This window comes from Cervus elaphus, chromosome 7 (assembly GCF_910594005.1).
Source record: "Cervus elaphus chromosome 7, mCerEla1.1, whole genome shotgun sequence".
In the NCBI taxonomy this organism is placed as follows: domain Eukaryota; kingdom Metazoa; phylum Chordata; class Mammalia; order Artiodactyla; family Cervidae; genus Cervus; species Cervus elaphus.
Genome location: NC_057821.1, coordinates 28,787,181 through 28,814,754, shown reverse-complemented (window position 1 = coordinate 28,814,754; position 27,574 = coordinate 28,787,181). Strand labels below are relative to the sequence as shown.

The following is a 27,574-nucleotide window of genomic DNA, read 5'->3' as shown; positions in this document are numbered from 1 at the left end:
CCCACTCCACCTTCCAGAGCCTGGCACACCAGGGTTCCCAATTTCTGTATCCCCGAAAACTACTCTCTTTTGATACCAGAAGAGTCAGGCATAGGGAAAGGAACCCTCGCGCCGGGCCGTTTTTCAGTCAAAACACCCAAACCAAAACCCCTCGACCCAGTACCCACCCATTCGTCCTTTCATTTTGCAGCGTGGACAACAATAGAGAACTACAACTCCCAGGAAGGACTGCGCTCGTCCAGCAGGGACCAATGGACGTCTGATACAGGACCGGCACGGACTAATCAGGGCCAGCCTAGAGAGGCTTTGTCTCTCCACCGCGGCGCGCGGCGAGTTCTCCCGCCTCCCGGCCCCCGCGCACGCGCGCCCCGCCCTGCCCGCCTTTCCTCCCGCGCCCTCCCCTCTCCTTTCTCCCTCTCAGAACCTTCCTGCCGCCGCGTTCGGACCGTGCTGCTTAAGCCTCCGGGTCCAGTTCCATCTTTCCGCCCTGCGACCAGCAGCAGAGAAAAACTAATTCCATATTATTTTTTTTGCCCCGTACACACTTTGAGGCGAGCAAAAAGATTTGAATAAATTTTAACAATGAGGGAAATCGTGCACATCCAGGCCGGTCAGTGTGGCAATCAGATCGGTGCCAAGGTAAGGATTTTTAACCTCTTTTGACTGTATTTATTTTTAAGGGGAAAAAAAAAAAGCCAAACAGGTATATTGTGACGGATGGTTGTAGAACGTTTGCATTTTCCATTCTTAGTCAAGATTTGCCCCTCAAAACTTTTATATATAAATGCACGTTTGAACCTTAAGATTTGCTTTTGAAAAATGAGGAATTCTTTTTCTTGGCAGGCTCATTTTGGGGAAGCTTGTTAAAAGCACCCTTCAGGGTTAGGGGGCGGGAAAACCGAGTTTCTGTAAAATTTTACTTAGAAAGGGGATCTCCTAACGGTCCGAGGACCGGGGAGCGAGGGAGATGCGGAAACGGCCGAGACAAAAGCTAGATGAGGTTTTCCCCATGTGCATCCCCCTTGGCGGGGCTTCGTGGGGCTAAGCCAGAGGGGGAAGGGGCGAGGATGGCGGGCAGCTGCCGAGAGGTCAGATCCAAATGTGGGGGACGCGATGCGCCAGGTGGGCTGGGCGATATCCTTTACAAATGATTAGGAATCTCCGGGCGCCCGCTATCCCCAAGGGGCGGTCCCGCAGTTTTTCGTGCATGGAAGGCTACTATGTGCTGGACTAATTTGTTCCTTTTATTTCCCCTTAACAGACTCTTTTAAGGGCGTGGACAGATAGGGAGAAAGGGCGAGGGGGGGGAAGAGTCCATTCTTTGAAAAGGTTCCTCAGAGCTACAGAATAGGACAAAGGAAGAAAAACCCCATTTAAAGAAAGGGGGTTAAAAGCTAGCAAAGAAATGAAATTTCGAGGCCAAGGGGGAGGGTTTTTTTTTTTTTGCGCGCGGTTACAGTGTAGCGGGGGAGGGGCAGGGAGGAAGTGCGGCTGCTACGTTGTAGCAGAAGGGCGGGACCCGGGCGCCCCTGGCGCGCTGGGACAATGCGGCCAGGCCGGCCGGCGGGGGGCGCGCGAGCTCGAGCCAAGCCCCGCCCCTGGCGCGCGGAATTCGCCCTGCGGCCCCGCCCTCGCGCGGCACCTCCCTTTGTCGGCCGCCTGGCGCGTGCGTGCGCCGCGGTCACGTGCAGGGCGGGGTGGGCGCCTGCGGCAGTGGCTCCTTTTCTCCGGCCCCCGTCTCTTTGTGCCCGGGGTTACCGCCTCCATCTACCCACCCCCGTGCCTGCGATCGCCGGGCCCTTTAAGCCACACAGCATCTCACGTCCCAGGCAGTGAAAGCTGCCGTTTTTCCGAAGGTGCAGGTGGCTAGGGGAAGGGTGTGGCAGGCAGAAGAAATGCTAGATCCTTGGGGAAGGCCCGCCACAGGCGAATGTGGAGCTAAAATGGCACTAGGGGAGCATAATTGGCTGGACCCTGAGATGTTGAAGACTCTTTGCTCTTCCCTGGCAGTTCTGGGAGGTGATCAGTGATGAACATGGCATCGACCCCACGGGCACCTATCATGGGGACAGCGACCTACAGCTGGACCGCATTTCCGTGTACTACAATGAAGCCACAGGTGAGGGCGAGGGCCCGGGAAGCACGGGTCCCATCACTCCCACTTCTCTGGGGTCTCTGCCTCCCCGGGAAACCCTTTATTCCCTTTGAATGAATCCATCCACCCCCTTTGGAGACGTTTCTCGCTTTCCCAGTGGCTCTGCTGCCACCTGGTGTCAATGTCTGAAATCACACATTTGGGTCCCCAGCTCTCTCGGCCCCAACTTATTTACCTTTATATCTCCCAGTTTCACTCTTTTACTTTATTTCCTCTAGGTGGCAAATATGTTCCTCGTGCTATTTTGGTGGATCTAGAACCCGGAACCATGGACTCTGTTCGCTCAGGTCCTTTTGGTCAGATCTTCAGACCAGACAACTTTGTTTTTGGTGAGTTAGGGAGATATTGATAGATACTGCTATTTGAGTTACTTGGGTGCAGCAAGAGTTAAAAATGATTGTACTGGAGTTTATACGGGCTTGTGACTTTAAATCTAATGGAGAGTGGAGGTAGTAATTTAGATAGTAAATTATACAGGGGCAGATGTATCATCGGGAAGTAAGAAGAAAGATAAATCCACTGGCCTTACTCCAGAAGTTGAAAGGTAGAAATGGGGCTGTGTATTTTTCACACTTGACTGAACAAGCTTGCCTTTTAACCCCATCGCAGGTCAGTCCGGGGCAGGCAACAACTGGGCCAAGGGCCACTATACAGAGGGGGCCGAGCTGGTTGACTCGGTCCTGGATGTGGTTCGGAAGGAGGCCGAGAGCTGTGACTGCCTGCAGGGCTTCCAGCTGACCCACTCGCTGGGTGGGGGCACTGGTTCCGGAATGGGCACCTTGCTCATCAGCAAGATCCGTGAAGAGTATCCTGACCGCATCATGAACACCTTCAGCGTGGTGCCCTCACCCAAAGTGTCTGACACTGTGGTTGAGCCCTACAACGCCACCCTCTCCGTCCATCAGCTGGTGGAGAACACTGATGAAACCTACTGCATTGACAACGAGGCCCTTTACGACATCTGTTTCCGCACCCTCAAGCTGACCACACCAACCTATGGAGACCTGAACCACCTCGTCTCGGCCACCATGAGCGGTGTCACCACCTGCCTCCGCTTCCCTGGCCAGCTCAATGCTGACCTCCGCAAGCTGGCAGTCAACATGGTGCCCTTCCCACGTCTCCACTTCTTCATGCCTGGCTTTGCCCCCCTAACCAGCCGTGGCAGCCAGCAGTATCGGGCCCTCACAGTGCCTGAGCTCACCCAGCAGGTCTTCGATGCCAAGAACATGATGGCTGCCTGTGACCCCCGCCATGGCCGGTACCTCACCGTGGCAGCTGTGTTCCGTGGGCGGATGTCCATGAAGGAGGTGGATGAGCAGATGCTCAACGTGCAGAACAAGAACAGCAGCTACTTCGTGGAATGGATCCCCAACAACGTCAAGACAGCTGTTTGCGACATCCCACCCCGTGGTCTCAAGATGGCAGTCACCTTCATTGGCAACAGCACAGCCATCCAGGAGCTGTTCAAGCGCATCTCGGAGCAGTTCACTGCCATGTTCCGCCGGAAGGCCTTCCTCCACTGGTACACAGGTGAGGGCATGGACGAGATGGAGTTCACCGAGGCAGAGAGCAACATGAACGACCTCGTCTCCGAGTACCAGCAGTACCAGGATGCCACCGCAGAAGAGGAAGAGGATTTCGGTGAGGAGGCCGAAGAGGAGGCCTAAGGCCAAGTCCCTGTCACCTTAGGCTTCTCAATCCCCTCAGCCTTCTTCCTCAACGACCCCTTTCCTCTCCCTCAGAATTTGCATTTTCTGCCTCTATCTTGTTTTTTCTTTTTTGGGGGGGATTCTAGAACAGTGCCTGGCACATAATAGGCGCTCAATAAATATTTGTTGTTTGTTGAATGTCTCTTCTCTCTTTCCACTCTTGGGGAACCTAGATTTCTGCCATTCTGGGTAACCCTGTCATTTTCCTGCTGGTGCCCACTCCTCCCATCTGTCCAGTTAACATTTCCCTCTCTGGTTTTGAGATAACTCTCCAAGAGGCTGGGTCTCCTCACATCTCATTTAGAACCGAGTGCTGAAAACCTGGATAGGTGATTGCCATCCCAGGCTGGTGTGCTGGCCCAGGGGAAAGGAAACTGAGTGGCAGGTAGAAGTCCCTACAAGAAAGGGTTGGGTTTTGGAGAGGGGCATCCAGGGTACTGAAGTCCTAGGTGCCAGGTATCTCCCCGCTCCTCTCAGCTTCTGCGGAGGTGTTGACAGTATTATCTTCATTTGCAGTCTCCTTCCAAGCTCTGTCCTGAGCTATTACCTTTGCAAATTTCTGGCCCCCACCCTATCAAGTGGGAATCCCTTCCTCTTCCACTTTATCTCTTTCATAGTAACATTGGATTCCCTCCTTTCCCCTGTTTGAGAAAGCGGGGAGAAGCAAGAGATAGCCTTAGTCTCTCAGCTTCCAGAAAGCCCCTCCCCACCCCATCTTTTCTTACCAAAAATACATCAGCCCCTTCTGTACCTATATGGAAAGGTATGTGCTGCCACCTAAACATCATTCCCCAGAGAGGGGACAGAACACCTTCCATCTTTTGGCAAACATCTCATCTCTTCTGCTACTGCTTCCCCCACTCTTGATTTTGTCCTATTCTACACTTCAGATTTCTATTGTGTTGAACTTGCTGCTTTTTTTCATATTGAAAAGATGACATTGCCCCAAGAGCCAAAAATAAATGGGAACTGAAAAGAATTTCGCGACACGTGTGCTCATTCAGGGAAAGATCACTGGTGGAGGAGGCATGGGGCTCCAGGTCAGTTAAACAATATACTCTGCTTCCTATAAACAGGTGAGAATATCCTTACACCTTAATCCCTGGTACCCTGTCTTAGTAACTGGGATAGCTATAGGCTCAGATGTGAGATCTAGGGATAGAATAAGGAGAAATGAGGTGAACGTCATATAAGAGGTTGCCAGGTGAGCATCCCCTTGAACTTGGAGAAATTGATTCTCCCACCTGCCCGGATATACTGAACCAAAAGTGGGTTGGACCCCAACAGTTTGTTTTTAACAGTGCTCCAGAAGAATCTTGTGAAATGCACAGACACTATTTACTACTTGGAACACACAGTGCCTCCAGGGTTCCTTTCAGTTATGGGTATGTGGGTTTTCTCAGCCTAAAGCAAAAATCACCTGGGGAGGGGTGGTGTCACATCATAGTCCCATGCTAAACTGACACTTTAATGTTACACCTAATAACTCATGCTTCAAAGAGCACAATGTTAACAGTCTCAAATTTCCCTTTGCTTTATTTTCAGTAACTAGGAACTAATATAATTAATGATACTGCTTCTACTTAAGCATGCTTTTCTGATTATAATGAACTTCAGGGTAGAGTGGGGGTACTTTACAACTCTTAACAGTATACAAGTAACTACCGCTTTGCTCCCACTGTAAAAAAGCACATTGAATGCAAGAGAGAAAGCTACACTCTAGTGTTCATTTTGAATGTTACACTGAATTAAGTATCAGTACTTAACTGATTTATTTGACAAAGTTGAGAACCTGCAGACCATCCCTCAAGATTTGGTCAGGGAAGAATTCTGGACAACAGGCTTAGTTTAAATAAGGTGGGTCATCAGAAGGCATGGGAGCCCTGGGGGACTGGCAGTCTTGGCAGTATGGGATTAGGAAAGGGAACAATTCCCCTCCAGGGCAAGGCACAGGCTATTTGGCAAGGAGAGGTGATGTGCTCAGGGAGCCAACTGAAATGCGTGCAATAACGACCATTCAGGCAACATGAGTTATGAGATGGGGCATCACGAAGGTCCAGGACTCAGGCTGTTCGCAGAGGCTTGTGGTTCACCTGGCAAAAGACAACAGTAGTGACTCTCTGAACCAGGTACCCTGTTCTCCCAGGCTCCCATCTGGACGAATGGGCTGCAGAGAGGACATTCTTACAGAAGTATCCTAGCTTCTCCTAGTACCCTATCTCACCCCCTCTGCCAAGCGGTCATTCAAATTCTTGTATGAGTGAAGAAAGGGGTGAAGGGGGCCAGATCTCTGCTTGTACAGGCCCTCAGGGAGACTCCAGGGAACCCAGCTCAAAGGTCACTGATTCAGCCCAGTGCTTTTATTTACACAGGCATTTATTTAACACACTCTTCATATAATACTTACTATGTGTTAGGCACTAAACACTGCAAATATTTACCCATTTAATCCCCTTAACAATTCAACAGGGTGGTTACTTTTAATTGACCTGGCTTTAAGGTGAAGAAACAAGTGCAGAGAAGATGAACTTGTCGAAGGTCAGCTGGCATGCACTGCAGCCAGGATTCACGCCACAACAGTCTGGCTCCAGATCCCACTCCCTGATCTCTACCATAACCAACAGGTGAATAAACAGGCACCAAGGAAAGCAGTGATACACCTTGGAATTCAACATCAACAGGCTGTAATCAGTTCCTTCTGCTAGTGGGTTAGTTCCCTGGTGACTCAGAAGGTAGTCTGCCTGCAATGCAGGAGACCCAGGTTCAGTCCCTGGATCAAGAAGATCCCCTGGAAAAGGGCATGGCAACCCACTCCAGTATTCTTGCCTGAAGAATTCCATGGACAGAGAAGCCTGGTGGGCTACAGTCCATAGGCTTAGATAGTTGCACACAACTGAGCTACACACACAGCCAGACACACACAGCCACAGCCAGAGCCACACACACACAGCCATGTGCACACACAGCCACGCACACACACAACCACACACGCACACACACAGCCACACACACACACGGGCTGACCAAGAAAGCACAGGCTCTGGAGACAGCGGGCCTGGGTTTGAAGCCCAGCTTCACCATGTATGAATGACATGGGCTAAATTGAAAGTTCAGTTTCTTCACTTTGTAAAACCCTACACACCCCAAAGGAAGTTTGATTTTAAAAAGTTTTTTAAACCATTTGTGCAGGAGCTTAGCACTGTGTCTGGTACATGGAAAGCAACTGCTAAATGTCAGCAGCCCCAGGCCTCCTGGGTGCTGGCCCGTGCTGGGCCCGCTGTGTCGTGTGCCACAGGAACCCGGCAATTCGGCTCCCAGCCCCACCCTAGAAACCTAGAAACCCTAGAAACCCTCACCTGGGAGATGCTGACGCCTGTGAGTCTCTCGACGCTCTCCGGCAGGCGGCTCAGGATGTCCAGCACTTCCCCGGTCACTTTGGCCGCCCCCATGGCCCCACTTCCACTGGACACCAGTGTGATCTTATTGGCTGAGGTCAGAGGACCACTGATCTCCTCTGCCACCTGGTAGGTAAGATGTCCACTCAGCACCAGGGTCTCACCACCCATCCTAAGACTCCTTATCCTGGGTTTTAAGACCTGTGTTCTTCGCTTTTGTGAGGATCACCCCTCCTTGCTTTGGTCACTGGTTTGTAACTCCCACCCCTAATTCATGGCCCCTAGCCTGGTTCTCTCCTGTCCCTCTCTGCTCTTGTCCATATGCCCTCCACCACCCCGACCCCCACCCCCTGCCTCCGGCCCCGCCCCAGACCTGGGGCAGCTTCTCCAGCAGCATGTCCAGCTGAGCAGCCTCCTGGTACAGCTGGAATGCCTCTGCCTTCTTGGCCATCTGCTCAGCCTCGGCCCTGGCTCGGGCCTCTATGGCAAAGGCCTCGGCTTCCCCACGCATCTGAGGAGGGTACAGAACACGTGAGGTACCAACGGAGGTAGGTAAGGACATGAGACCCCAGCACCAGCATCACCCCACTCCCTCCACCAGTCGGCTAACTCACCCGCACAGACTCGGCTTCTGCCTCCGCTTGCATGATCAGCTGGGACCTGGGCAAAGGGGAGTGGAGGGGGTAGTTGAAGAACAGCCCTCGCTCTGGGAGAAAGACTCCGCAGATGGAGGACAGATAGAGAAGGCCTCAGCTTTTTGTCTGGGGGCGCCCAGGTGGTGAAGGAGCCCCCAGGCGGGCAGGGAGGGGTGTTTACTTCTCTGCCTCCGCCAGGCGCTCCAGCCTGTAGCGCTCCGCTTCCGCCGGCTTGCGCACGCGGGCCTCCAGCTCCTTCTCCCGGCGGGCGATCTCCTGCTCCTGCACTGCCACCTGCTGGGCCCGCTCCACCACCTGCACCTGCACCCGCTGCTCCTCGATCTGCTGTTTCGTCTTGGCCACCTGCGTAGGAGGGATGCTCAGAGTCAGAGCTGAAGAGCAAGTGCCTGGGAAGCAGGGAGGGCCAAGGCTCCAGGGCAGGATATTCACATAGAGCACACGACGTGCAGCTAGTCTCCGCGGGCTCAGCCTGCCCAGTGCAGTCCATTTCTGGGACAGATCTGAGGTATGACCTGGGGAGTGGTCCGGTCCTCCCCCAACAGAGTCAATATCCATGATTAGGGCTGTTCCCCAGGCAGTCTTAACTAGCTTCAGGGCTGGATGGGGCTGTAACCCAGCCCCTGTTTGCCCTCAGGCCAGGTGAAGCATCCCTCCATTGAGCTCCCCATCATCCTATTTCTCCACCAAGTCTTCCTGTAGAATATGAGCGCCTGGAGGGCACTGAGCGCATGGTGACCATGGACCTCCAAGTCCAGCCATTTCTCTCCATCAGCACAGCGGTTATCTGAGTGCAAGCCACTGGCAACTGGCTTCTGAATAGCCTCTCGCCGGCTTTTGGGGAGTAGGGGGATGGTGTGTATGGTTTATCTTTTGTAGGTGGTCCAAATTCAAAAGAAAAAAAGTAAAGCAAGATCTCCTCCAACCTATTTCTCAAGCCACCTCGTTGGTTCCCTTCCTCTCAAACCACCACTGTGACCAGCTTCTTGTGTATCCTTCCAGAACTACTGTAAGCAACTACAAGGGTATGTATACATCATAGACTACTTCCTCTTACTTAGGCAGATTTCATTTTCTTATTCCTTGGAGAGTACAAGGGTCAGAAGGCGCTTGCCAACATGTCGGTGAGCAGAGGTCTGGAAAAAGAACATACTTCTTGCCTCATTGCTCTGGCTTAGCCATGCACCATCTTGCCTGTGATATAGCCACATGAGAGATGGAGCCCCTGCCTTTAAAGGGCCCATGTGTTCATTCCAGAGGAAGGGAGCTTCTAGACGTGGTGCCCTGTCCTCTTTGACCCTAAAATTTCAAACCTGTTCCAAACTGGACTAGTTAACACTTGACCTCAGTGTGCAGCATCACAGTGTTCCTGTTAGAGCCCCCACTTCCACCCACTTCTTTCTCTTCTTTAGACCCAGCCTCCAGCAGCTCCCTCAGAAAGAGTACATGGGATATAAGTTTTTTGAGATCTTGCTTCTGTGGGTTGATTTCGTTCTTCTATTTGAATGATGATTCAGTTGAGTACAGGTTGTGAAAGTGTTAGTCGCTAAGTCGTGCCCGACTCTTTGCAACTCCATGGACTGTAATCCGCCAGGCTCCTCTGTCCATGAGATTCTCCGAGCAAGAATACTGGAGTGGGTTGCCATTCCCTTCTCCAGGGGATCTTCACAACCCAAGAATCAAACCAGGGTCTCCTGTATTGCAGGCAGATTCTTTACCTCCTGAGCCACCAGGGAAGCCCCCCGAGTTCAGGTTACTATGCTGTTATTAATTTTTCACCAGAATTTTGAAGGCATTGCTCTATGGTCCTCTAGCTTCTTGAGAAATCTGAAGTCATTCTGCTGCTTGACCCTTTGCTTGAGATCTCTTCATTCTCTCTGGAAGCTTTTAGTTCTTTCATCCTTGTTGTTCTGAAATTTCAGTGATGTGCTTCAAGGCAGATGTTTTTCATCCACCATGTTAGGTACTTGGTGGATCATTTCAATCTAGAAAGTCAGATAAACATGTCTGATTTTTTTCACTGATGATTTCCTTCCGTTTTGTTCTGTTGCGTCTCCTGGGCTGGCCACTAATATTTTTTCCTAATTTTTCCATCTGTTTTGTTCTATCTTCTGACAAGTTTATTAGAATTTCTCTTCCATTTTTTTCCATTTCTGCCACCTTATTAATTTCTAAAAGCTCTTTGTTTTCTATGTCTTGATTTGCTGGATATGAATTATTCTTTTATCTTACTGAGGATATTATTTTTTTTTTAAGCTTTCTTCTCTCTGCATGGCACATATCCTCCAAACTGCTTTGCTTGTTTGTGGTTTTGGCCTATCCTTCTTGTTGCAGGATCCTTCACATGTCAGGGAGTCTGTGCTTGTCTGCTCACAGGGAGGAAGGTCAGAAACACTGAAGGAAGCTCTGGGTATGTGGGTGAGGCTCAGAGGCTTTGAGCTTCACTCTAGGGTGACCTGGGTAGTTCATCTGCTGAGGAACCTCTCAGGCCCTTCAAGTCTTTCATATTGGGTTGGTCATGTTCCCCAGAGCAGTCTTCTGATCTCTTCTTTGGAATATGGGGGTTCTGGGAGCCATGTGGAATAAGGGGCTGGGGAAGCGGTCAGTATTCAGCATTCAATAGGCAGTCTCTTCATGCCTGTTACTGGGACAGGGAGCATCACTCAGAGGCAGACAGCTCTAAGAAGTCACTTTTCACCTGTTTCTCCTTATTTCAACCGACTTATCCCAGCTCCAGAGGCCCCTGGTGCTGACAACTTCTGTGCCTCAGGTCATTTCATTGTTTTCTCCCCTGCAGCTCTGCGCTCAGCTGTCTCAGACGCTTCTTTAGTCATCAGTTGCCACGATTTTGCAGCTTCCACAGTGATGCTATGGTTTGTTCCTTCTGTTCCTATTCGCTCCACTTTTTTCCCCCCATTACTCTATGTGGATTTAGTGAGATGTTAAGAGGGAATGCAATTAGCTGCATTTATGCCATTCATCTGCTTTGACAAACCTTCTAATTCATCTTGCTTCCTCTGTTCTCTTTTGACAATCAATTCTCGATGCAGCAGCTGGACTGATCTTTGTAAAAATGTAAATTAGACCAGAGCACTTCCCTTCCTGAAGTTCTCCAATAGGCTCCCATCGTGCTTTGAATTTTCTTCTAAGTTTCCATCTGTTGTTGTGTGTTTAGTCGCTCAGTCATGTCCTACTCTTTGCGACCCCATGGACTGTAGCCCACCAGGCTCCTCTGTTCATGGGGATTCTCCAGACAAGAATACTGGCTCCCCAAACCCTAGGAGATCTGGTTCCCTCACAGCACACCAGCCATGCCGGATCAGAAACCTCCTTTGTGTTCCTGGGACACACCCCCTCTTTCCTATATCAAAGTCTTTGCATGTACAAGTCCCCTACCTAGTCACTTGTATATATAAGTAAGTTAAAATAAAAAAATTTAAAATGCAGTGCCTCCGTCACACAAGCCTCATTACGAGTGCTCAACATCACGGCACAGATATATAGCATTTCCATCATCACAGAAAGTTCTCTTTGAACAGCACTGGACTAGAACATTCTTGGCTTGCAACTCTTTACATTGCTGGCTCTTTCTCATCTTCAGGGTTATCTTATCTATCATTTCCTCACAGAAGCTTTCTCTGATCACCCCAAACCTAATAGAGTACCCCTCCAACAGAATACCACTGATTTATTTCCTTCATAGCACTTAAACAACTTAATTAGAGCCAATGAAGATATTTATTGGCTTATTTGTTGTTTCATGTATTATAATGTAAAGCTCCACGAGGGCAGGACTTTTATTCTATCTCTTTCATACTTATATACTCACCTCCAATGCCTGGCATATAGTAGGCACCTAAAGGATCTCGGTTGAATAAATCCTTATTTTTCCAGCACCTAGCACAAAGTCTGACACAAAATGAGGAACTAATAAAAGTTGAACAGAACCCAAACCAGGCTATCCTTTGATTAGCAGACAAGGAAAGCCATGTTGAGAAGATAAAATTCCCACCCAAGCTGGTGGTTTTCACTAAATCAATAATTCTCAAACTTCAATGTGTACGTGAATCACCTAGAGATTTTGTTAAAATACAGATTCTGATTTGGTCTGTTGGGCTGGAGCCTCAGATTTTGTATTTATAACAAGCTCCCCAGGGATGTGCTGTTGCTGGGAGGCAGACCACACTTTGAGCAGCAAAGTACTTTGCCACACTCAGGTACCCGTCAAGCCACAAGGGATTTAATATCATAACTAAAGATGTGTTGCCCTTAATGCTTTCAGCCTGCACCAACCCTTGGCAAAAATGAATTTCATAATATTGGGTAAAGGTCTCAAAGTACAGTTGATTCTCATTATTCATGGTAGTTCCGGTTTTCATAAAGTAGCCATGAACACTGAATTAACAAATACTTATTGTGGGATCTTAGTTCCCCAACCAGGGATTGACCCCTGCACTGGAAGCACAGTCTTAACCACTGGATTATCAGGGAAGTCCTATATATCCTTGTTTTATGTATTTCTGTGTAAAGACACCATATGTAATGTATTTGTTGATTCATTAACAATGAACTCACATCCAACAGCACTGTAACTCATGCCTGAAAGAAGCTTATCTAACACACGTATTTTCTCCCTCAAGCACATCAAGTCTTCTTGGACTTAGGAACACTAGACGGCACTCAGCACTTGGGGGCATTTTGAACTGTGAAATCACCAACATAGAGCACAAAAGTGCAAAATATGTAGCACTGAATATACTGTGAAAATGACATTGTTTACAGTAGGAGCTAAAACAAGAAGGGAAAAATATGTTGTTCAACCTCAACTGAGAGGCTCATTATCAGGCAACTCAAATTTTTCTCCACTCTGTGCGTGTCTGCAAATGGTCATCAATACAAAGAGCAGTAGGGAAACCAGTGCTCTTTTAGCATTTAAACCAGTGCTCATTTAGCATTAGCTCTTTAAAACATTTTAGCACTGAGGCAAATTCTCAAATACAAGATCTGCAAATGATAAGGATCAACTACACTTTGCTGCACTATCAAGGCCCCCACAGGTCACTTTGCGGGATTCAGAGACCAAGTCCACGTTTCCCTTCCTCATACCCTCTGTGATTGCCAGGGCTGCTGGGAGCCTGTGGAGGACCGCCATGAGAAAAAGGCACCCGTTCCTCTGGGGAGATGCAGACCCATTCATTCAGCCCAATGCACAGCTTGGGTAGTGGAGCACAGGCTGATCCGAGCTCTGGTTCACCCCTCATCCAGGTGCCCTTGCCCAGGACACAACCTGTCCCAAGCCCGTGATCAGCCCTATCTACACCCCCTTTCTAGGCCTTTTCTTTACTTTTCAGCTGAAACATTCAGGTCTTTTAAATCTTCCTAATACGGAGGAGTTGGGTCAGAAACCGAGAGTAAGAATAAGGGGATCAGAGCAGGATATGAGAGAGAGTGGTGGCCTGAGAACGGGGAGAGAGTCAAGTCCAGCCTGGCTGCAGGGCCAGCATGGGGACTCTGACCTGAAGTTGATAGGCCAGGTCAGCCTGTGCTCGGCGCGTGTTGACTTCGATGTCATATGCGGCCTTCTTCAGTTCGTAGTCCCTCTGTGCCTTGGCCATTTCGATCTCGCTCAGGTACTGAGCAGACACCTTTTCCTGCTTGGCTTTGGCCTCCTGTTCATGCAGAGATCGGGTAGGGCATCAGAGTAGGAAGAAGGTGGCCCCAGGGAGAGAGCCTGCTCTCCACCGAGCTCCTCCGACTTCGCCCTGGGCCTGGCCTCATTTATGTCCTCTGCCAACCCTGCTCCACTGGCCCTCGCGCCAGCCCCCCTGCCCCACAAAAAGCACTCGGAGACCAAGCAACCCCCAGCTCTCTCACCCGGATCCCGGCGTCTCTTTTGGCTTCTGCTTCCCCAATCCGAGCATCTTTTTGGACCTGAGCTGTTCGAGCCTTCCCCAAGGAGTGCAAATAGTCCTGTGGGAGAGATGCAGATGTCACAATCCTCAGGAGGGAAGGTTTATCAGATGGGAGCAGGGAAGCAGGGAGGACCAACTGCTGAGGTTTACCTGATCATCGTGAATGTCCTTCAGGGTGTAGCTGACCACACTGATGCCCATGTTGACCAGGTCTGAGGAGGCCACTTTGAAAACCTGCTCTGAGAATTTCTGCCTGTCCTTATAGATTTCCTGGGATAACAGGATGGAAGGAGGAAGGAAGGGACATGCTCAGATCCTCTGGGCACTGTCTTCTTCAGACTAGTTGGGTTCCTAGACCCCTTGCACTCTGGCATCCCTTCCCCATCTCTCCCTGCCCTCAGGCCCACCTCCACGGTCATGTGGGCCATGATAGCCCTCTGGTGGCCCTCCAGTGTCTCCAGCGCAATGTGGGCGATCTCTGCCTCCGTCTTCCCCAGGAACATCTGGCAGGCGGCAGCCAGCATCTCCTTGTTCTGGCCCTGGATCTTCACCTGTAGCCAGAACAGAGTTGGGGTGAGTGTGGGGAAGCCCTCCTGAAGCCAGAGTAGAGGCAGGGAGAGTCAGGTGCCTTGGGGATCCCTGGAGAAGTGGAGACTCACAGAGAAATTTCTCCACAGGCAGAGGTAGGGAAGGCCGTGGAAGATTCTTAACATCTGGGGACACAGAAGTTGCTGGGTTGGGGAGCGGGCTTTGGGGGAAAGGCTCTGAAAGCCTCACCTGGGCAATGCCAGTGACTGAGATGGGGACCCCATGGCGAGTGTAAACCTTTTCACTCTTGACATTGAGGGTCAGTGTGTTGAGTGAGATCCTAAGGGAAAGAGAAGGGGTGGACAGCATGAAAAGGAAGAAAAGGAGAAAATGGGGGTTCCCTTTCCCCAGTTTTCTTGCTACCTACCTCTGGATTTGCTGAATGCAGGGCAGAACAAAGACACGGCCTCCAGCTACCATGACTGGGGGGCTCCGGCAGAAACCTGAAAAGGGAGGGGGCAGTGAGGTGTGGTGGCCCGTGGCCACTGTAGAGGTGTAACATGGGAGACAGAACTTGGGAAGGGAGCGTGGGAGCAACCTCCACGAGGAAAGCTGGAAGCTGACAGGGGCCAGGGGCAGTCCAGGCCTTGGAAGGCTAGGGAAGGAATAATCACAAGTGGGTGGCATGCAGCCATCGTGGGTGGCGTAGACAGAAGGTCTGGCGCTGGGGAGCTGGTAGGGAGAGAGGGAAGAGACCTCTGCAGGGACTTCCTCTGAACGGACCTCTGCAGGGGGGATCACTGGCTGAGCAGAAAACAATACTTACCGGAGACCACCATGGCCTCATTTGGGCCACAGGTGAAAAACATGGCTCAGGCTGGAGCTGGAGAAGGGGGAGAGAAAGCCTTTGCGGATGCGAAGGGGCACCGCGCAGTCCACAGGAGAGAACTCTTTCCCTTTCCAGTCAGTCCCGCCCAGCTTGCAGACGCCGAGGCCCCAGGCTCTTCCGCAGCCCGGGATCCGCTAAGGCTTTTCCTGTGAAATTTCGCAAACAGCCAGCGATTCTCAGCCGCTTGCCGCGCCCCACCTTCAGTGATATGAAGCTCTCCAAACCGCAGTGGTCCCCAGACCCTTGCGCTACCCTCCCTGTTCTTCTGCAACCCACTCCATCTCCCCTCCCCCACCTACCTTCCCGGACTCGGGCGGCGGCCGCGCCGGGGTCCCAGGGAGGGCGGGGCTGCGCAGGGGACCTGGGAGTCTAGCAGGTGCCGCCCGCGCAGGGTCTCCCTGGGAGCTGGGCCCGCGCCCCCAGCCCAGCCGCACCCTGTTGCTACTGCAGACGCGACCCCGCCCCCCACGTAGGACCACCCTCCCCACCCGCCCCGCGCCTCGGGCGTCCGACCCGCCTCTTTCCCGGCAGGCCCAGCTCAGATCCGCAGCCCTCGAGAGCTGCAGAAGAGGCCCCGGGAAGGGGGAGGAGGCCCCACTCAGCCGCCCTTCTGGGGCCGGAAGTCCCGCCCAGGCCGCCTCACGCCCCGCCTCGCGCGACGTGACTTCCGTGAGTCCTGCACCCGGGGAGAGGGAGGTTGACTCACGTCGGACTTGCCCCTCGTGAACTGAGAAAAACCGCAGACTGGGCAACGATTGACAGCATCCGGTCACAAGATGCTGGGTTCAGTGGTTCTGGGAGGAGGGGCTCAGGGACCCGGGGAGGAGCATCGGCTGGGGACTTGACTGCGGCTTCTCCGGCCGGCTCCTCCTCCTCCCCCTGGCGCCTTAAGGAGAGTGGGGGACCGCCGCTTGCAAAGAGACACATGACTGCTGACAATAAATCAAGTTTATTTGTGTTCATAGAACATACGGGGCGACCCCAGCCTCCTGACAGCCCACCGACCCCGCAGCCACCCCCTTGGAGGCAACTTGGAGGAGATCGAAGGCCAGGGACCTTATTCTCAACGGCTCCCCGAATCTTCACAGACTCACGAGTTGAGATGCTGGAGGACTGAGAGTGTCACTACGACCCACCACCGTCCTTGACTCCCAGCCCGGGCGCCATCTCGACCCGGGCTTCCTCCATCCCTTTTCCCGGCCTCCCTCAGTTCTGGGTGCTTGCCTCCACCAATCCCACAGAGCCCAATAAATACCCAGAGACCTGCATTTGCAGCAAGGTGCACATCTCGCACTCCTGCATAAGTTAAAATAAATATTACACACACCCCTCCATCACCTAGGGGACACACATAAATACACATAAATATTATTAGGAGCAATGAGAAATAAGTTAACGACGCACTCCTTCCCCACCCGGCCTAGCCCCGGCGTGCCGGTTCCTGTCTCTCCCAGGCTCGGACTGGCGTCTCCGCCGTAGTGTTCTGAGTGCGAGTTGCCTCGCGAGTCCCAGTTTGGGATACGCTCTTGCGCACCAGGTACACCCAGTGTTTCTTGGTTTTTCAGGTTCTTTGTGGGGATGTGGGGAGTCCCGGTTAGAAGGCGGCCGGGTGTTGCTGGAGAAAAGTGCTGAGATCCAAAGCGTAGTCCGAGGGCTCCGAGGTCAGATTAAGGGGCTCGAAGACCGGGGCTGCAGCGGTGGGCGCGGGGGACGGCGCGTTGGAGGTGTCCTCCGGGGCCAGGGGTGCAGACGCACCGTCTTCAGCCATTAGGATCTGGCAGAAGATGATGGTCAGCAGGATAAAGAGCAGCCTTTTGGCAGGGTTCGGATCCTCGACTGGCAGCTGACGCCGGACCTGAGGGGAGGTGACAAAAAGAACAGGTCAGATCGGGGCCCTGGCGTCCAGTGATTAACCCTGCTCTTCCCCCGGGGCTGTCCACTTCGGCGACACTCACCACTCGTGGGTAGAGGACCCTACGGCTGCGCTTTCGGTGCCCGCGGGTGGCGCTTGGGCGCGCGGCGGGGGCCACCGCGGGCTCCGGGAGAGGGTCGAAGGTGAAGATCTCTGGACCGGAGCCCCGTCGGGGTCCCGGGCTGGTGGAGGAGACCGGGGTCGGAGCCCGCAGGACGGTCATGGTGGGGAGGGAGCTGCGAGAGTGACACATTGTGCGCTGAGCTGAGCCGAAGGACGAGTGGCCCCGCAGTCCCGCAGAGCTAGTTATGTACCCCGAGAACTGGGCGGGCCCTTCTCAACTCCACCCTGGGCTGGGAGAGGTTGGACGGTCGGCTGGAAATTCCGAAGATTAAGCAAAGGAGGGGGCGGAGACTTGGCCAGTGCCAACCGTAGGCACCCCAAGTGTGCGTTGTGAGTGTGTGAGTTGTGAGTGGAGGCGGGTGAAATCCCAGACTGCGGGCACATGTCAGGACATGTGGCAACTGGAGAGGGGCCCACAGACAGTTTGAGACGGTTCAGCCACAAATCCCCATCTCTGGGGACGTGCTGGAAGGCTTACATAAGGAAGTCTGGCTCCCTTGTTACAATCCTGATCCAGCAGTCTAGGAACCACAGTTACAGTGCATATTCACACGTTTGTAGGGACTCAGAAAACAGTAGCCTAGGAGGGAAGTCATTAAGAAACAGCCAAGAAGCCCAAGAGAAATAAACACACTAGTACACACAGACACAAGTCTGCCTGCTTTAGCTCGCGCACACACACACCATGTTGTAGAGATGGAAAAATTTCTCCTTTTCTTCTAGTTTCTTTGGCTGGTTCAATAATTAAATTGACCTAGGACAGATTAACAGGAGAAAACAAATGTAATTGCATACTTAACAGGAGCCCAACAAAACTTGCGACTCAAAGGCAGTCAGGCAATTGAAGCTTATCTGCCATCTTGAGCTAAGGAATGGGAAAGAGGCCTGGGGCTTGAAGGAGGGGTGGGTAACTCACAGGAAGATGGGAAGAGCAGGTGATTGCTAATGAGATGTTTGTCCTGCCGAGCAGGTAAGTTTTTCCGGTGAATGTTATCGCTGGACCAGGCCCCCTACCTCAGTTATTTAAGCAGTGAAGGGAGATTCTGCTGGCTCTTGATTGCTCCAAATAATTCACAATACAGAGGAGCACATTTTGGAGTGGTGTATTCTGTTCCCCATCAACATGCGTGTTACACGCAACGAACAAAATTGCAGAGACTACACAGGGGCAACCCCACAATGTGCAGAAATGTTCATTCATGGCTGGCGCAGAGGACCACAAAATACAAAGGCAAGATGTTAGCAGCCACCTGGGTTTAAGTTTATATGAAGAACATTTAAACTGTGAGACATTATGCAAATGTGGTGATGATAACGATGCAAGAGAGAATGGACAAATTTTCATAACTGCCTTAGAGACAGTTGCTGTGGACACAGAATTTAACATCTTTTGAGCATTCAACAGGGCCAGTGTGTGTGTGTGTTAAATTGCTTTAGTCGTGTCCAACTCTGCAGCCCTATGGACTGCAGCCTGCCAGGCTCCTCTGTCCATGGGATTCTCCAGGCAAGAATACTGGAGTGGGTTGCCATTTCCTCCTACAGGGGATCTTCCCAATCCAGGGATTGAATCTGTATCTCTTACATCTCCTGCATTAACAGGCAGGTTCTTTACCACTAGTGCCACCTGGGAAGCCCCAACAGGGCCAGACACCCTGTTAAAAGGTACTGTTGAGTACTGGGGTAGGTTCCAGCATGTGTGTTGGTGAGTGAGCTAAGCCAGATAAAGCAAGCACATCAGGTTCTAAGAAAATGGAAGAGTAAGTCTAAGGGGAACCCAACAGAGCAACTGTTCCTGTGTATCTAATCAATCAGACAAGGCAACAGGGAAGCATGGCATTTGAGATGACCTTGAACAGTGGGTGGGATGACACAAAGTCAGATGTGGAAGATGACTGAGAAGGGGAATGGAATCAGCAGAGGCCTTGAGCTGGAAAAGTACAGGATGTGTTTGGGGAATCACAAGAAAAACAATCTCAGGATAAGCTTCCCGTCAAGAAGTGGTGGTGAAACCCAGCAGGACCCTGTGGGGCCCTCCTGGGGACCAAAACCTTTCTGTGTCCCCCGTTTCTTGTTTCTAGGAAAAAAGCTTCAGCCTCTTAGACCGTCCCTGGGCTCCAAAGGGCAGATGCAAACAGTTACTAATTAGGGACAGAAGGGAATGCAGAAACATAGGAGGAGCAGTGAAGAAACAGCAGTGCAGGGCTTCCCTGGGGGTCCAGAGGTTTAAGACTCTGAGCTTCTACTGCAGGGGGCATGGGTTTGAACCCTGTCCAGGGAAGATGCCACATGCCTGCATGGTGTGGCCAAACAATTAAAAAAGAAAAAAATACTACGGTTAAAGCAAGGTCCTGATTCCCCCTCGTGGGATATACAAGAGTACTCAGTCGCTTCAGTCTTGTCCAACTCTTTGTGACCCCATGGATTGTAGCCCCCCAGGCTCCTCTGTCCATGGGATTCTCCAGGCAAGAATACTGGAGTGGGTTGCCATGCCTTCCTCCAGGGGATTTTCCTGATCCAGGGATTGAGCCCATGTCTCCTGTGGCTCCTACACTGCAGGTGGATTCTTTACCACTGAGCCACTGGAGAAGCTCCCTCAAGGAATATACATACCAGTGTATCTTAGTTCCTTATACAGGAAAGTGAGGAACCCATTCAGTTGGAGGATGGCAACTTCTGGCTGAGCACAAGATTCCAGGAGCACTGTCCTGTTACCTCACCACCAACCAATCAGAAGAAAGTCACACACGCCGCAGCCCTCACCCCAAATTTTGCCTATAAAAACTTTCCCACCAAAAATTATCAGGGATTTTTGTGTAGAGCCACGTGTTTTTGCTCGGCCCTGCAATAAACCTTTCTCTGCTCCAGACTCTGACATTTCAGTTTATGTGGCCTCACTGTGCCTTGGGCTGGTGAACATGAACTTTGTTCCTTAACAGTATCTTCAAAATCTCATTTCTTCCTCTCCAAATTCATTTTAACCTTTCTTCCCCTCTTCTGCTATGCTCCAGCCACCCGGAGCCTCAGCCTTTTAGCTCCCAGGAATTACAAAGCTGTTTCTCACCTTAGGTCGTCTGCTTATATTGCTCTGTCTGGGCACTTGCAGCTTTTGGCAACTTCTCATCCTCATCATAAAACAGGAGGGAAGGAGACAGTGCACAATCTTTAAAAGAATGACATAGCCCTTGAAGATCCAAATTTTGCCTTTAATAACTCTTCCCTGAAAACCACTGGGGAGTTCTGGTGGAGAGGTGTTGTTCTTGCTTGGCACTTCCCATAAGCCTTTCTCTGCCCAAACTCTGACGTTTCTGTTTGTTTGACCTCACTGTGCAATAAGCACAGGAATCTGGGTTCAACAACAGTGGGAAGTGACGATGGCCGGGAAGGAACTGGGCACTGGGGAGAGCTTAGCTGTCAGGCCAAGGGATACTGTTTGACTATAGACCATGGAGCTTGTGGATCACGGGATGACATCAAAGGAGGGCACGTTCAAAGCTGGGAACTGAGTGGGATGAGTATGCCCTGGATGAGGAGAAACTGAGCCAGAGGCGGTACAACTGGAGAGGTTCGGACAGAAGGAGACAGGGGCTTGAAATGGGCTATGATACAGGAAACCAAGAGAAGGGGTGGCTTCAAGAGATACCGCCAGCATAAAATGACCAGAATTTAGTGATAAAATGGGTAACATTAGAGTCAGGAAGCATGGAGAGTTGGGGTGCTAACAGTGTGAGGATGAAGGGACCAAAGCTGGTTCCATGGATGTGAAGTGCCTCTGGAACAGAGCTTTGTACCAGATCATATCATGCCTGGTGCACAAAGATTGAAGGCAGGAGGCAAAGGGGACAACAGAGGATGAGGTGAGATTGATTGCATGGCATCACCAACTCGATGGACGTGAGTTTGAGCAAGCTCCAGGAGATGGTGAAGGACAGGGATGCCTGGCATGCTGCAGTCCATGGGGTCTCAAAGAGTGGGACACGACTGAGCAACTGAACACCACCACAAGATAAGCACATGTCTGACTGACCTCTTCCATCAGAGGCTGTGTCACACATGTCTTTGTGTCTTTCATAGAGCCTAGCGGAGTGCCTTGTTTGTACTAGTTGTTCACTAATCTTGATAAATGAAAGATGAAAGCACGGAACTAAAAATGCTCATATAGTATACATACACTGGCTGGATCACCGCAAGCTTTTGAGACAGGCATACACTCCTTCAAATCCCACATATGAATTTCTTAAGAAAAGCTGGAACAAGCCTCACACAGACGGCAAACAAGGACCACCTAAGGGCATTTTAAATCAAGAATGTGTGTGAATGTAAATAAGAGAACAGCCCCAAACTGGGCTATAAATAGAGACATTCTTGCTGAATTGGGCTTATAGGTTGCTTTATTTGACACCCACCACTCCTGTCTAAACACGAGAAACTTCCAGCATTGCACACCTCTTCCTGATGAGGTATGAAACACACCTCCTCTACAAACAAAGACATATCGCTTTCCCACACCTGCCTTTCACACCTGCCATCAACCTTACATTTACACCCAAGCACAGTGAGCCTACCCACCTACCCACGCCCTCATTCCAAGGCAACCTGCACACGACACAAGGATCAGCATCAATACACGACGATTTACACGTGTGGACAGGCTCACATGCTCACTCAGACATAAACTGGGGATGGGGGAGATAGTGATGCTAGAAGAAAACTGCTTGTGGGAGAAGGGGAGAGTCACCCAAGGTCAGGAATGCATAACTTGTTTATGATGGAAAATTTCTCCAGGGCATTAGGCAGGGGAGGGGAAATTAAGGGGATGTCAGGATCCTGTTTCCGCTCTACCTCCCACATCTGGAATCTGGGGCTCCAGCTGGACCTAGTTATCCTCAGTGTCCTCCTGGCACAGAGAGACCTTTCTTTGTGGCAAAGCCAGAATGGGACCAAGAGAAGCAGCAGAGCGCCCAGATGGCTCTCCATTCATTCCGACCAATCCCATCCCTGGTCCTGGGATCCTCTGAGAGCCAGGGCTCTGCCCGACCCCCTCCCCGCCACACAGGAAGCTGGGGAAGGTTGAGAGTGAATCATTAAGTCAATGACGGTGCGGGGGTGGGGGCCGGGGGATGAGTTAAGGCCAGAAAGGGCCAGGGGCTGAGACCAGCAACTGCACCGGTTCTCACTGCCCTAATCCTAGGGAAAGACCTTTGCCCCTTTCCATTTCCAGTTCTCCCCATTTCCTCCCCGTCTGCACAAGATCACCAAGTTCCTTCATTCCTCTCCTCTGACCTGTGTTCTTGACTTCCCACTAACTTTTCTTAGCCTCTTGTTTGTTTTCTTCTTAACGCTGACCACAGTAGGGAATCATTTTATGTGTTTGTTTACTTTCCGTTGTCTGTCTTCCCCACTGGAATCTCATCACGAGAATATCCTCCCATTTCCTCTGTGGCTTCTCTTGAAAGCACTTGGCCTTTCACCTAGTGGGGGCATAATAAATATATGTATTTTAAGCGAAGTATGTTTTATGTACAATATTCTATTAGTTTTCAGGTGTGCAACATAGTAACACAATATTTTTATAGATTATACTCCATTTAATGTTACTATAGGGTCTTCTCTGGCAGTCCAGTGGTTAAGACTCCACACCTCCACTGCAGGGGGATGGGTTCATTCCCTGCGCAGGGAACTAAGATCCCACATGCTTCATGGCACAGCCAAAAAATAATAATAACAATAAAAAATAAAAATAAAGTTTTTACAAAATAATGACTCTGCTTGCCTGTGCTATACAATATAGCTTTGTCATTTATTTATTTTATACCTAGTAGTTTATATCTCTTAATTCCAAACCCCTATCTTGCCCCTCCCCCTTTCCTTCTCTCTGTTGGTAACTACTAGTCTGTTCTCCACATTTGTGAATTGGTTTGTTTTGTTATATACATAAGTTTTATTTTTTAAATTCCACATATAAATGATAACAGTATTTTCTTTCTCTGTCTGACTTATTTCAGTGAGCATGATACTCTCTAGGTCTATCCACATTGTTGCAGATGGTAAACTTTCATTCTTTTTATGGCTAAGTAATATGGCTAAGTGTATATATATATATATACATATATATATACACACACATATATATATCATATCTTTATCCATTTATCTATTGATGAACACTGAGGTGGCTTCCATATCTTGGCTATTGTAAATAAGGCTGCTATGAGCATGGAAATGAATGTACCTTTTCAAATTAGTGTTCTTGTTTTCTTCAGATATATACCCAGGGGTGGAACTGCTGGATTATACAGTTCTATTTTCAGCTTTTTAAGGAAACTGCATACTGTTTTCCATAGTGAGCTGCACCAATTTACATTCCTACCAACAGGGAATATAAATTTACTAAGGGAACCCTTGATAAATATTCTTAAATCCATCTCCTCTGAGGAGCTAGTCCTCACCCCCAGAGGTTCTGTTTATACAGCTGTGTCTCTTCAGAGGCCCCTACATTTCCTCTTCAAAGAGGAAGTTGGGGAATGCTCAACTGTGGCTCAGGGTGACCTGCCATTGAATCAGAATAACTGTGCAGTTGGTGGATGGCAAAGCTGTGCCCCTCACCCTTTATGACTGACATAAGATTGAGTCATGCCTGCTGCCCCAACTGGAATACTGCTCCACTGCTGACCACCAGCTAGAATGGGGGACAAAGGTAATGGGAAGGAAGCAGAATGGGCAGCGGAGAGGGAGACAGATATTTGGAAATAGGAGCTTCTGAGAAAGAGAAACAAGGGGAGAGGGATGGATCCAAGGTCTTGGGGTCAGGGAATGAAAACTGAAAGCTCTCAGCTGGGCATGGCATTTAGTAGATGCTCAATAGCTATTTGTTGACTTAAGATGGGTTTAAGATAGAAGGGAAACATGGGGTAGCAAAAGAAATGTTATCATCTAGTGGCGTTGGAAGAAAGTGGGTTTAAATTCCAGCTCTGGTACTTATTAACTACAAGGTGCTGGGCCAGCTACTTAACTTCACTGACAATGTTTCCTTAACTGAAATATGGGTCAATTGGCCTTAAGGTTGAATTAATAGGCACAATGTAGGTGCTTTTTCCGTGGTGGCTGTTGTTATGATTAACGGAAGAGGGGCTGCTTTGGAGCTGACATGGACAGTGATAAACTAACCCAGGAACAGAAGACCAGGATGGGAAAATAGCCTCCAGGTACCAAGATCATCAGAGGATACAGCTTCTTTTTCCATCGACCTTTCCCTCCCTCTCCACTTCAAGCAGATTTTGTAGCTCTTCCTTTTCCCCAGAGAAGCAGAGCCTTCTGTATTCCTAGTTTCTGTTCAGCCAATGAGAATGGCTGTAAATACCTTTCCCCTGTTTCCCACATGCACACACATTCTAGCGAGAACAGTTCTTGCCAGAGGCATGGTGGTGGTAGGGAGCATTGGCGAGTTCTAGCCAGCAACTTAATAAATGACCCCCAAGACTTTCATTTGGGCCTTAAGGAGGGCCAAGATCAGGCCGTGGCAGTTTTCCCTGATGCAAAAGGATAGCAGGGGTGCCTGGAGTCCCAAGGTTACCTTGATATCCCCTGCCCTGGATGCAGTCCAGCCTGGCCTGGCCCAGCCCAGTCCCACTCAGCCAAACCTCCCCAAAGGCTGCTCAGAGTGGGGAGCTGGGAAGAGAACCCAGTAACCCTGTTCTGGTCCAACACTGACTTCCTAGGACCCCAGGGTTGTGACTCCTCCCTCTGGCCTCAATTTCCTTCTGACCAGATTATAACTCCTTGAGAGCAGGACTTTATCCATCTTGTTAATCATTCTGTTTTCACTGTCTAGATCAATATACACTGTCTGAAGCCTGGATGGGAGGGGAGTTTGGGGGAGAATGGATACTTGGATAGTATCCATACTTGGATAGTCCCTGAACCTATCACAACGTTGTTAATCGGCTTTGTTGTTGTTGGGTCTCTAAGTTGTGCCTGACTCTTTGCAACCCCATGGACTGCAGCATGCCAGGCTTCCCTGTCCTTCACTATTTCCAGGAGTTTGCTCAAACTCAAGTCCATTGAGTCGGTGATACCATGCAACCATCTCATCCTCTGTCGCCCCCTTCTCCTCCTGCCCTCATTTTTTCCCAGCATGAGGGTCTTTTCCAATGAGTCAGTTCTTCCCAGCAGGTGGCCAAGGTATTGGAGCTTCAGCTTCAGCATCAGTCCTTCCAAAGAATATTGATTTCCTTTAGAATTGACTGATTTGATCTTCTGTCCAAGGGACTCCTAAGAGTCTTCTTCAGCACCACAGTTCGGCTTACCCCAATGCAAAATAAAAAGTTTTAAAAAAATAAAGGCTGCCTGAAAAGGCTAGAAACCTAGGGCTCTTTCACTCATTAATGTTTTTTTTTTCCCATTAATGTTAAAGTTGTTCACGTGGATATTGCTCCGTCCACGCTCTGGTGTCAGCACCGGAGTATATGATTGAAATTTAACTCAAACCATGATCATGGGGGGCTTCCCTGGTGGCTCAGGTGGTAAAGAGTCTGCCTGCATTGCCGGAGACCCGGGTTCAATCCCTGGGTCGGGAAGATCCCCTGAAGGAAATGGCAATCCACTCCAGTATTCTTGACTGGAAAATCCCATGGATGGAGAAGCCTGGTAGGCGACAGTCCATGGGGTCGCAGAGTCCGACACGACCGAAAGAGTCCGACGTGACCGAACGAACGACTAACCCATATAATCATGGCGCGGGGAGGGCAGGAAGTGCAATAAGTAAAGTATTCCCCTTTTTGTCTTGCCTTTTCAGACACCCTGTATTTACCGCATGAGTTGATCTGTAAAGTCGAGCTTAAGATTAAAGGCTCTCCTAGGGGCCTCCCTCCCCTGCAGCTCTGTGATTCATTGGCGTCTCCTCTGTATGTTCAAAATTCAGCCGTGCCTCCCTGCTGCCTCCAAAGCAGAGGCCATAGGCCCTTTTTCTCTGAAGGTTGGGAGAGACCCACGCTCCGCCCAGAGAGGCCTCGCAGGGCGGGGCGGATGCTCCCGGCTAAGCCCGTTTAGTCCCAGAGAGGATCGCGTGTTAGGACTGGGGCTTGACCGGCTGCCAGCGGGTGAGCCTTGAGGCGGTTTTCTGGGAAGGAAAGTTGCCCTGTGTGACTCAGAACCAAGTTAGGGAAAAAACAAGCTCACTCAATCGCTGGCACCCTCCTGGTCTGGCCTGGGTTTGACCATGAGCTCATGAAAGAGGAAGCTGGGCCTGGCTGGCCGGTAGCCCTGCTTTCCCTCATGTTCTGTCTCCATCACCTCATGGATTCCCAGGAGTGTCTGAGCCTCATGCTACCGTCATCCTGGCTCAGCGGCCCTGGCCCTTTTATGACACTTTCTCTTCCCAGACCATTGGTCACTTGTTTCCCCAGGTTGGAAATACCACCCAACAGTGATGGGGATTGCTCACAAGGGGAGGCTGAAAATATCATTGCATCCCTTGACTCTGATGATCTCCGCTGCAGACCATGACTACTAGGGTTTGCTCCTGTGATGGCTGCAGCTCCCACACAGACCAACTGATGCTAACCCTGGGAGCCTGAATGAAGAGGTTTCTTGGGACCTAGGGTTCCCCAGCTCAGGAGAAAAGCAGAGGGTTCCAAAGTACCGGGCAGCTGAGCCACCTTCAGGGCTGATGTACCCTGGTTGAGACCTACTTACCTAATACTTTTGGTATTCAGAAAGTCCACGACCAGAAAGGCACATTTCATTTCAATGGAAATGATGACAAGGATGGGCAGCAGAGAACACTTCGAACTCCTCTCCCTGCATTTCATCTTCTGTTCCTTCCCCAGAGCTTTCTTAAGAAAAGATGGCCTCCAACTAATAAAAATAAATGAAACAAAAAGAAAAGATGGACTGGACCAACTCAGTGTCTGTGGGTGGGTGACTTCAGTAGGTCCAAACTCTCTGGTGGGGCTGACACTGGCCTCCCATCCTGAATCCAGGCAGCTTTACGGCCTTCTCTCTCAACTCCGCCATTGCTTTCCCTGCACCCTGAGCTAGGGCACCATATATGATTTTGTACTTTTTCTCATTCAGGCCAGACTTGTATCCACTAGACCCTTCACACATGCTGTTTTCTCTCCATCCTCCTGAGAAAACGCCACTGGTGACTCTGTGCAGACCAGTCTGTCTATTAATACTTTTATATAAATATCTTGAAGCATCAAACATAGTATATTATAGACACTTGTCTGTAGATCTTTCTGACTGCTTAGAAGTGCACTTGCATTGTGATGCAGCCATTTTGATGCCAGGGACCTTTT

The 27,574-nt window shown here is 50.3% G+C and overlaps 3 protein-coding genes across 5 annotated transcripts; 1 reads left to right on the top strand and 2 right to left on the bottom strand.

Annotated features, from left to right (window-relative positions):
* Positions 1-402: 402 nt before the first annotated feature.
* TUBB (tubulin beta class I) lies at positions 403-4,843 on the top strand. Its single transcript, XM_043908028.1, has 4 exons — positions 403-639; positions 2,011-2,119; positions 2,374-2,484; positions 2,765-4,843. The coding sequence occupies exons 1-4, from the start codon at positions 583-585 to the stop codon at positions 3,820-3,822; spliced, it is 1,335 nt and encodes a 444-aa protein (XP_043763963.1). The 5' UTR covers positions 403-582; the 3' UTR covers positions 3,823-4,843.
* Positions 4,844-5,612: 769 nt separating this feature from the next.
* On the bottom strand, positions 5,613-15,859 carry FLOT1 (flotillin 1). 3 transcript variants are annotated; one of them, XM_043908029.1, is made up of 13 exons: positions 15,541-15,859; positions 15,179-15,387; positions 14,780-14,855; positions 14,602-14,692; positions 14,232-14,375; positions 13,975-14,094; positions 13,787-13,882; positions 13,429-13,581; positions 8,076-8,257; positions 7,874-7,919; positions 7,633-7,770; positions 7,221-7,385; positions 5,613-5,957 (listed from the first exon to the last, which is right to left on the bottom strand). In XM_043908029.1, exons 2-13 carry the CDS (start codon positions 15,219-15,221, stop codon positions 5,928-5,930), a joined length of 1,284 nt encoding a protein of 427 aa, XP_043763964.1. In that variant the 5' UTR covers positions 15,222-15,387; positions 15,541-15,859; the 3' UTR covers positions 5,613-5,927. The 3 variants fall into 3 exon arrangements, with proteins under 3 accessions (XP_043763964.1, XP_043763965.1, XP_043763966.1); XM_043908030.1 differs by having other exon boundaries at positions 15,179-15,235; positions 15,541-15,827; XM_043908031.1 differs by lacking the exon at positions 14,602-14,692 and having other exon boundaries at positions 15,541-15,824.
* A 312-nt stretch (positions 15,860-16,171) lies between these two features.
* On the bottom strand, positions 16,172-17,450 carry IER3 (immediate early response 3). The gene is made up of 2 exons (XM_043908033.1): positions 17,197-17,450; positions 16,172-17,096 (listed from the first exon to the last, which is right to left on the bottom strand). The coding sequence occupies exons 1-2, from the start codon at positions 17,404-17,406 to the stop codon at positions 16,836-16,838; spliced, it is 471 nt and encodes a 156-aa protein (XP_043763968.1). The 5' UTR covers positions 17,407-17,450; the 3' UTR covers positions 16,172-16,835.
* Positions 17,451-27,574: the final 10,124 nt, after the last annotated feature.